General features: G+C 44.5%; 1 protein-coding gene across 1 annotated transcript; it reads left to right on the forward strand.

Annotated features, from left to right (window-relative positions):
- Nucleotides 1–2,156: 2,156 nt before the first annotated feature.
- Nucleotides 2,157–7,718, forward strand: LOC120686555 (putative wall-associated receptor kinase-like 16; the record flags this gene model as incomplete). Its single annotated transcript, XM_039968767.1, has 4 exons — nucleotides 2,157–2,319; nucleotides 2,418–3,143; nucleotides 3,464–3,610; nucleotides 6,356–7,718. Coding segments are annotated over 4 exons (2,112 nt in total), but the record flags the coding sequence as incomplete, so codon positions are not given.
- Between the last annotated feature and the right edge of the window lie 3,315 nt (nucleotides 7,719–11,033).

Genomic DNA, 11,033 nt, shown 5'->3' on the forward strand with positions numbered 1-11,033 from the left:
CTTTGCTTTGATTCAACTCATTTTAATTTCAATTAATTAGGAACCAAAATATACTGTAACATTATTCTAAATCTTAGGTGTAGTATTTATTCTACAAACAGTAGTCAAATTACTAACGGTAAAGACCAGAAATTACTGAACCAAGTTGCTGAATTATTGAACTGTATATGACGTTTAGTAACCACCCGTGATAATTATTACTGAAATTTATTCAGTAATTATTAGTTGGGTATAGTTACTCTTAGGACGCAGAATATTATTGCCGTATATAAAATTATTACTGGACTCACGATGGTGAAGTCTGACTGGACTCCCGGTGGTCAAGTCTGAAGTCACCCTTTCCTCCAGACATGCGTGTCCAATTTGGTCTTCCGTTCACAAGTAGTGCTTATATAGAGCCAGATTGCCGTTGCCTTCTCGCCTCGATTTGTACAACGCGTCGCAAACCGTCTGCATTCGCTGGGAAAACAGGCCGAAGCCGTTGTCTGGGGAGACGACATTTTAGAGACGTTTGCTCAGAGACATTTTCTCTTGCTCTCCTCTGAGAATGTTTTTTAACCACCTCTGAAAAGATTATTGTAGTAGTGTGCCTTTCTTACCACCACACCACACAGTCACTCATGACTCCGTGGGGTATGATATTATTTTATATTAACTTTGAAGTTGATTATTAGGGGCATCACCCCACCTCTAATAATCATTTTGGGGGCGGGTGACGCCACCACCCGCCCTTAAAAATATTTTTCTATTTTATTCTGGAAAGTACTGTGTAAAGAACTACCAGCAGACCGTCCGCTGTACATGGGCGGACTGTCCGCTGTTCAAGTCGTTCGGATGTCCAAACGCCTGTGTGGGTGTTCGGATGTCCGAACATCTTGAATGGCAGACGGTCCAGTATACATGGGCGGACTGTCTGTTGTTCTAGTTGTTCAGACATCGAACGTCTAGAAGCGTGGACGATCTGCTATACATTGGCAGATCGTCCGCTGTTCAAGTTGTTCGGACGTTTGAATACATGCACGTAACTTGTCTGTGCAGGCATTCAGATGTCTGAACATCTTGATGGACGGACGGTCCGCCCTTGGTGAGTGGACGGTCCCCTAACAAAAATGGTCATTGGCTATTTTATTTTGGATTAAATGATTTTCCATAATAATTTGGAAAAATATTTGTAGGGGCAGGTGAAGGCCTCACCCGCCCCTACAATTATTTTTTCAATTTATTCTAGAAAAATCATTTAATTTATTTAAAATAGGAAAACACTTCAAAAAAATATGAAATTTTTACTAGAAGTATATTGCGACCTGTATAATTTAGGAAAAATACCAAAATCTGATTTGAGTGTCCATATTAGTTCAAAGTGTGGAAACCATAATGAATAGCTCCCATACTAAATTATCTCATACAAGTTAAGGCTAACTTTATATTTTTCACAAATTTAAATATTAGATACAATTAAATATATTTGTCATATTTTTCTAAGTTTTGTAGGTCAGAATAGTCTTATTGTACAAATTTCACAATTTTTCAAAATTATTTTCTATTTATTTTAAAATAAATGATTTTCCAAAATAATTTGGAAAAGTATTTGTAGGGGCGGGTGGGGGTTGAACCACCCCTACAAAGTTGATTTGTAGGGGCGTCCTACCCCACCCGCCCCTACAAATGGGCACATTTACAGGGGCCAGGTGGGTGGGGTTGGGGTGTGCCACCCTTACAAATGGATTTTCAGGAACGTTTCAATCGCTACAATGCACCAGCTCCATTTGTAGTAACGGATGCAAAAGTGGTCCGCTCCTAAAAAACGAGGCGTTGCTACAAATTATTTTTGTAGTAGTGTACTACTAGTAGTTGTTAGCAACTATTTTTATACCGGTACAATGATAAAAGATGGAAAGTCATTTTTCTAGTAGTTGAAGAGGAAAATTCATGAGGAAATTTAGGAGGTTAATTTGGATTATTTTTCTAGTAGTTGATGATGACCATATGTGCCTGATTTTGGTGGTAATTTCTATGCATGACTTACTTTTGTCATTAATGCGCCTCATGGATGCTGCAAAAGGAGCTTCTCCCAATAGTAGTATTTTCTTTGGCATTTAGACTTTGCATTATTGTTCTGTAATTAACATGTGGTAGGTTGTTACTTGTGCGGCTGACTGGTTGCAGATATCGACGAGTGCAAGCTCCCAAGTGAAGACATTGGTTGCTTCGGTGAATGTGTCAACACGGTCGGGTCATACTATTGCCTTTGCCCGCATAGATCTTATGGCAATCACGACGCCCAAGGTGGCTGTGTCAACATTAGCTCAACAACTACAGGTCAGTCCGTCAGTAGAAATTTCATATATGTTGCACAGATGAAATGTTGCTGCAATATTACAAATTTCATACATGTGTAATAGAGTACACATTTGCAGCAGATGAAGAACTATTGCCTACGGTGGCTCCGGCGCCGATAGGGTTGCCCAATTGCAGCACCACCTGCGGCGACGTGAGCGTGCCGTACCCCTTTGGTATCGGCGCTGCCGCTGGGTGCTCCTGGCCAGGCTTCCACCTTACCTGCAACACAAGCTACAATCCCCTGCGGCTGTTCATCGACAGCAATGCAACCCTTGAGGTCGTCGACATCTTCTTGGCCGACTCGACGCTGCGTGTCATCTATGAAACCACCGTCGTCTCCCTGGGGTCTTCTGATGGTGGCAATGGCCACATGGTGGGCGCCTACAACCTCCCCGACATCGGCGGGCCATACATGCTGTCCGACAGCAACGAGTTCATCCTCTACGGGTGCGACGCGCAGGCGACCCTATACGGGGAGTACATAAACGGCAGCAGCAGCAGCACCTCCAACGACAGCGTCATCAGCCGCTGCGTCTCCACCTGTAGTTCTGACCAAGTCGCTGTCGCTGCAGAAAACAGTGGTTCCGGGCTGCCGGTCCCAATGCTCACCGACAGCACGAGCAGGTCGTACTGCTCCGGCAACGATGGCTGCTGCCATGCGCCCATCTCAGCCGGCAGCGCACCCAGGGGGCTGGACTTCAAAGGGTTGAACACAAGCCAGAAGAACCCAGTCTGCATGTTTGTCTCCGAGGAGGGGTTGACTGATCAGTGGCAGGCCATCTTAACATATCTGATCTCGGGATGTGCTTCTATTCTGTAGAGGCATCTCCCCTTGTTCTACGGTGGGTGGTAAAGGAAGGCTTCTCTGTGCCTGCCAGTGCCAGCAGCTCGGGGCAGTGCCCTGGGGACGTGGCCAAACGCCTTTGCAGGAGTGAGCACGGCAACTGCAAGCAAGAGTATGGAGGCTTTACATGTCACTGCTACCAAGGCTACCAGGGCAACCCTTACATCGACAACGGATGCCAAGTTCAGTACTCGTGTCCCATATATTACAAGACAGAAGTTTCTTAGTAACGCTTGTTCAACAATGGGGGAATCAATAATTTTTATGTGTTGGCTACAGACATCGACGAGTGCAGAATCACCAAGGTACGCGATTCATGCTTCGGCGACTGCATCAATCTGCCCGGAGATTACGAGTGCCGATGCCCGCGGGGAACTCATGGCAACGCAACGGAGCGCGGCGGTTGCATCGCCGGGTCCCCCACTGGTGACAGCCAGAAGAATCTCTCATCATGACTGTGACGGAACCGCCAAATTAAAACTCTAATTAAGCGTAATGGCCGTCATTTGAACACATCAGGCTCATTAGCTTAATGGCTTAATTTGGCGATCCTTTCGCAACCCACGTCCCGATCGAAACATCACCGATAGTCCCACGCGAAGGTGGGCGCAGATGGTACAAGCACGACACATAATTGAAATATACAACAACTATACATAGAACTTGACCTTAAGTTTTACAAACCGAGTTTGAATAAATACATAATTCACAAACTTTACAAAACTGAAATCCTAGTTCGTCTAGAGGAACGGGGCCTACAGCTATCAAAAGTGAGCCCCAGAGGGATCCCTAACTAAACGTCCGGCTCCACGACCACCCATCCCTCTGCATCCCGGCGGATGAACTTGGCGCAGCAGGGACAGAAGTCTACGTCTGCGTGCCCTGAAAATATTGTGGCAACAAACCCTGAGTATACTAATACTCAGCAAGGCTTACCCGACCAGTGGGTATAACTTAGCCCACATAGCTAGACATGCAAGGCTTTTGGCTGGTGGTTCTTTTGCAGAAAACATGCAACTAAAGTAATTCCTTACTTTCCTTATTTTAGCCTCAGATTCTATATAAACTAACTCTTATCTAATATTTGCAAAGACCTGCTATAGAAATCATGGTGATGCAAGCAAAATAATTCAATGGCTCAATATTTTATATAAACCTACCTAACTCACATTCTACATTTTTGCTACGGTGTGACAAAGAGACCAAGGCCCTCATAACCGCGAGACACGGCGAATCGATCCGATTTAACCTTGCAAGGTGGACCTAACCAACACGGCACGTATTTGCCCCATCGGACTATACATACCAACCATTCCCCTCCCCGCCTCGAACTACAGGAACCAGCCCAACGACATATGGTCAGCCGAGCTCAACGTGAGACCACCAAAAGTAAACACATACATCCCAATTCTCCGCGACTACTCGACTCGCCCCAGGAGTTGGGTGCGGGTTCCTGTACTTTCGAAGCGAGGCAGTACTCGGCTTACCGGTTTCGACTACCTCCTACTCCCGGCATGCGGTTAGTACAGTTCAATCCCCGATCAGCACTGCCACATCCACCGGTCCTTGATCGACACAGACGGGGCTAAGACACCCAGGAACCCTGTCCTGCTGCCATACCTATCCATCATCCCCGCCCGGTCTCACATTTCATGTTCATTTCGAAACCAATCTCACATACTGAATATATAAAGATAAAAATGTATCTCGCGAGTAACCGGGAATTACTCGGCTCCTAACATCCTACATCTCGCGAGTGCAGGAGACCACTCGTCTTCTACCGGTAACATTAAGCTTAGCACTTCTACCGCCCTATACATGCTAGTATAACTTAGGGAATCCTATGGATCATGCAACTAGGGTTCCAAACAAATTCCTGAACTTAATGCACAAGTAGTAGAATCATACATAGGTGTCATAATTTAAAAATACTAGGATGTGCACCGGGGCTTACCTTGCGCCTCCTGCTCAACACTGGGGCCAGACGGGCCTTGGGCCGGGTGCTCACACCTCTCCTCTTGGGCTTGCGTCGTTTGCTCTTGTGGTGCCGCGATCACCTCAAAGACGGCTCCCTCAGATGCGGATGCTACACGTATGCATATGAATTAAATGAGTGCAGCCCAAGAATGTAACTAGTTTACTTTAACTGAAATACCCTGCGGACTGTCCGCGCCCGAGTGGCGGACTGTCCGCTGCACTATCCTACCAACCCAGCAGAGGCAACAACGTCTCTGGAACTTTTGCCCATTTTACCTACGGACTGTCCGGCCACCCCTGGCGGACCGTCCGCAGTTCAAGTACTCAACCCACCAGAGACGAAAACGTCTCTGGACAATTTCCTAGACTCTACTGCGGACTGTCCGCGCCCAAGCGGCGGACCGTCCGCAGTTCGCCCCTGCGAACCTCCAGAGACGACATCGTCTCTGGAACAAATTCGAGCCTCAACGGCGGACCGTCCGCTCCCCTATAGCGGACTGTCCGAAATCAACCTTGCAAAAACAACCAGAGGCAACATCGTCTCTGGACAAAAACTAACCTGACCGGCGGACCGTCCGCACCTCCCAGGCGGACCGTCCGCGATAACTAATTTCTGACCTTCGCCCTAGGCAGCAGCAAGGGCGGCGGCGACGGCGGAGGCCGTGCTCCGGTGCCGGCGACACGCCATGGAAGGGGAAAAAGGCTGTGAAGCATAAAGGACTCACCACGAATCCATTCCCGCGGTCGGTTCGAGTGGAGGACGACCGGAGAGGCGGATCGGCGGTGGGGCAAGCTTCAAGCACCTCCAATGGTGTCCGGCGGTGGTGGAAAGATTCCGGCCGGGGAGAAGCCGGTTTAGGGGTTTAGGAAGGTGGAGGAGGTGCCGAGGAATGTTCCCATGCGAGGAATCAAGGTTTGGTGGACGGAGGAGGGAGATCGAAGCAAGGGGCGACGATGGCGCGGGAGCTCGAGCTCCGCTCGGCTCTGGAAGGAAAGAGGAAGAAGAGAGGATTGACGAGTGGGTCCCAAGCCCATCCAGATAAATATCTGGGCGACGCCTCGCGGACTGTCCGCCGTCACCTCGCGGACTGTCCGCGTGGTGGTTGTTACAATGACCTCTCGATTATACTTTGTATGCATGTTTTCCGTAGCTTGAAAAAATGATAGTGATAGCACAAGTGTTTCAATTTTCAGGTCTAATAATTGGTTTGTCAGTTGCTAGTGGCCCGGTATTCCTGCTTTTGGTTCTAGGTATAACATTAGTACTCCGTAAGATTGAGCGGCACAGAAAAGAGATGCTGAAGCAAAAATATTTCAAGCAAAATCGTGGGCAGTTGTTGCAACAATTGGTGTCCCAAAACGCAGATATTGCAGAAAGGATGATCATACCGGTGGATGAGCTTGTAAAGGCGACAAACAATTTTGACAAGGCCCGGGAGCTCGGCGGTGGAGGGCATGGTACCGTTTACAAAGGAATCTTATCGGACCTACATGTCGTGGCCATCAAGAAATCAAAGATTACGATCCAGAAAGAAATAGATGAGTTTATAAATGAGGTAGCAATCCTCTCGCAGATCAACCATAAGAATGTGGTCAAACTCTTTGGATGTTGCTTGGAGACTGAGGTACCATTGTTGGTTTATGAGTTTATTTCTAATGGAACACTTTATCATCATCTCCATGCCGAAGGACCAAGGTCTCTATCTTGGAGCAATAGGTTGAGGATAGCAACTGAGATAGCTACTTCTCTTGCATATCTTCACTCATCGGTTTCAATCCCGATAATCCATAGAGACATCAAATCCAGTAACATACTTCTCGACGATACACTAACATCAAAAGTATCAGACTTTGGAGCTTCAAGGTACATTCCAACGGACAAAATTGGTTTGACAACAAGGGTTCAGGGAACAGCAGGATACTTGGATCCTATGTACTTTTACACTGGTCGCCTCACCGAGAAAAGTGATGTCTATAGCTTTGGTGTCATCCTTGTTGAGCTGCTCACTAGAAAAAAACCATTTCCATATTTATCCGACGAAGGTGATGGCCTTGTTGCTGATTTTGTCAACCTTCTTGCTGAGGGAAACCTTCTCGGGATGATTGACCAACAAGTCTTAGAAGAGGGAGGCGAGGAAATCCAAGAAGTTGCCTCACTTGCAGCATACTGTGTAAGCTTAAGAGGCGAGGAAAGGCCAACGATGCGGAAGGTGGAACACATACTAGAGGGACTTTGGGGTACCAGGAAGTATAAGAAAGATTATACATAGCACAGGAATGCGACAATCAAGTAGAAGAGATATAGTATAAGAAAAAAAATTATGTCTACTAGATAAACAAGCTAGATAGCACAGCTCTTTGCTTTACTCCTTACAGTAATTAAATCCTTCTATTGCTCAACATAGCTTATGTTTCTTTAGCATGAATCAACTGCACCCTTTCATCAGAAACAAGTACATATGCTCCCTCTGTTTTGTACATGTCACATTAGTTTTATCCTAAGTCAAATATATTCAACTTTGACCAAGTTTATAGAAAATATAACAACTATACTACCAAATATATGCACCATCAAAATGTATTCCGTGGTGAACTCAATGAAACAAGTTTGGTATTGTAAATGTTGTTATATTTTTCTATAAACATTGTCAAAGTTGAATATTTTTGGCTTAGGATAAACCCAATACGGTATGTAAAAACAAACAATGGTAGTACCAGATTAGAGTAGGTAGGTTTGCTTTTGTCCTTCTCGTAGTGCAGTGGAATATTTTCCTCCTCAAAAGCATACGGAATTTATGCAATGCGGGTCTTTTCAACTGAAAAGCATGTAGAAACATCAGCTGTCCCAGCAGTTGATGCACTTCCTCGCCAGGAACAAATTAAAGAGGATTATATGAGTCCAGCCTTCAGCCTTTCTTGCCAACTGCCTGGGCAAAATAGGACATGCTCTGTTTTCAGGACATTGTCTGTTTGCCTTGATTTCTTTAGTTTTCTACAGTTGACTCGATCTATCAGCCAAAGGCTGTACGTTTCGTGGTGCTTCATTGGAGCTGCCTGAAGGTGGACTGTGCGTCCATCTCTACTATTTCTTGGCTACATCAGTGCCTTGGTCGATGTTTCGTTGTGTGCAGAGGAAAGGTAAAAGGATTCTTGGCCTTCTGCTGCCGAGTGCTAATGGCTTAGCTTTCTTTATTTTCTCAGTATATTCGTTTGTGTATGCTGCACTGGAAATATTCACACGACGGATGCACTGATGCACATGGCATGGGCAATGGTCGACAAGGTTTCTTGTGCGCTCAAATGGTAGCCATGGAGATTGAATCCTCCTGTTAGTCATAGCTCCTGGGCCTGTGCATACTGCATACTAGCCACACATGCAACCAGTAATGCAATAGAGAATTTCCTGTTTCCAGCAAGGAATTCTCGGCAAGTCATTGTGCAAACAGCACGGTGACAGCGCCACCCCATCGGCCGGCCAGTCGCTGCAGTTCGTCCCGTAGCAGTTGCCACGCAAAGCTACTAGCAATGGAACTGAAAAGTGAAACATTTTATTTGACGGGATCATCCTGCCCAATACTGATTTTACATTCGCCAGTGAGCTCCGTTTCCAGCGGTCGATATTTCAACAGTGCTCTCACGTGGCAGGACTCACCACCCACTACCCACCTCTTTATTACCTTCCCTTTGAATCACGGAGTGCCCCCACGCCTCTTTCTCCTTGCTCCCGCTCCCCCTCAGATCCATCCCCGCGTGCCCTTCCTCCTTCTCCTTCCTCTTGCAACCTCGGCGCAGCGGCGGCGGCCGCGGGGAGCTCCGCCCGCGAGCTCGCCCCCAGTGGCAGCGGCGAGCCCCGGGTAGTAGCAGTATTTTTCTTCTTTTTATTTTGTGGATGCAAAGTTTTTGTAAAAAAAAATTCCCAAATTAAAAAAATTACCGAAGTTCTTTTGTTTTTTGGATGCAATTTTTTTTTACCTTGAGTTTTTTTGTTTTGGATGCAAAAATATTTTACCTAAATTTTTTTGTTCTGATGCAAAATTTCCCTCTTCAATCTCTCTCAATTTGTTTCTCAAATTTTTCTTTCTAAAATTTTTCTCTATCAAATTTTTCTCGTCAAAATTTTCTGTCTCTTTTTTTTCAAACCTTTTTTCTTGAAAAAGTTTCCTAAATCAGTAAACGACAAATTTTTTACTAAAATAGAAAAAGTAATGAACGGTCGGAAAATCGACCGTAGGGAATTTCTCCCTACGGTTGACCGTAAACTAGACTGCCCCATCAGCCTGTGATCAGAGCACTGCTAAAAACAACTCAGAAGTCACCTTCTTAGTTTGTGAATGATACCTACCGAAAAGATCGAAGGCCCAGAAAACTAAGGGGAGGCCAGGATCAATCTGCCTTACAAATGCATGCATTAGGCCGCCGAAAGAACAGAAATAGCGACGACAGGATCCATAAAAGGTGAGGTTAGTGGGTGATTGTTGAATAACCTGTACGAAAAGTCTAGCTCCTCCGTGCTCGAACAACGAACGGCCAGCCTACCATTCGCCTTGGTCCTCGTCTTCCATCAGCAATGTTAGTGTACTACTCTGCCATTGGCAGCCACTTGAGATTAGATTAAGCCGCCATCGTGTAGCGGAGACTTGTCAGGGCAGCTCAATAATTCATCCACGGCACAAGGTTAGAGTAAATTTTCTTTTAGAAAAAAATGAGTACAACCACCGCATCTATGGATTGAATACGCGCCTCTTCCTTTTACACATCGAGCATATGCAAACTCGGCATATTCTATACCACTATTCTTTGGAGCAACCAAACAATACATCTGAACAAATTATTCTATTGGAGTAAAAACATTGTACACATGTCAATGAAGCATTATATAAGTAACTAGCCTAACAACCCTTGCTTCCACATGGGTTAATTAGAATTAATATAAAAATAAGACTTACTGCTAATAATTATAATTATCTATCTCACATCACTCTCATCAATTAAATATTCTAACAAATACTCTAAAATACATATTTATTATTATCTAGTTGCAATAGATTTTATTTTGCATCACACCTCTATGTGTGTTTAATATATATTTAATTATCATTTATTTATGAATTGATATTCTTATCTCTTTCATCATACATGAATACATGATGTCGCATATCATGGATAGTATTTTTATATGAATAATAACATAAATAATATATTAACAATGATAGAAATAGTTATTTAGAGTTTTTGGTATAATTATACAATTTAAATTCAGATTTAGGGATTACTTTAACTTTTAAAAATAATATAATTGGATATTTCATATACAAATTTAGGGGTTTATTTGTATTATTTTCATCTGGGAGTTTTTGGAAAAATTCTAGAAACCCCAGAAAGGAAGGCCGAGTTTCGAGGAACTCCTGACCAAATATGAGGAGAAAAGAGCTACTCAGAAGAAGCAGAAGAGGCGACCACATCAAGCTAAAAATACAAAGCCATTGTCAGAGCATCGTGAGCAATTGGCTCCTCATTTGCAAAAAGGTAATAATGCTTTTGCACCATATTTGTTTGGTGAGCTGGTTGCTCCATGGTTCTGATCGTATCCTTGCTATTACATACCTTTGGATTATTGTATATGCTTCCATATTTTATTCAATATCCTTCTACATATCCAAGTTATGGTGTTTCTCAAAGACTGATTGTTGCTAGCGATAATCTGATCAAAAGCAAACCTGAGTGCAGCAAGGATGGTGAGAAGGATATGAAGCGAAACTACCAGTATTTACAGCCAAGGTGGTGTCCCTCAGGTTTATCTCAAACCCAAAAGAGAAGGCTGCAATGGATGCACAGGCAAGAGTTCATGGAACAACAAGTGGAGGTGGACCAG

The sequence above is a fragment of the Panicum virgatum genome, chromosome 8N, assembly GCF_016808335.1.
Source record: "Panicum virgatum strain AP13 chromosome 8N, P.virgatum_v5, whole genome shotgun sequence".
In the NCBI taxonomy this organism is placed as follows: domain Eukaryota; kingdom Viridiplantae; phylum Streptophyta; class Magnoliopsida; order Poales; family Poaceae; genus Panicum; species Panicum virgatum.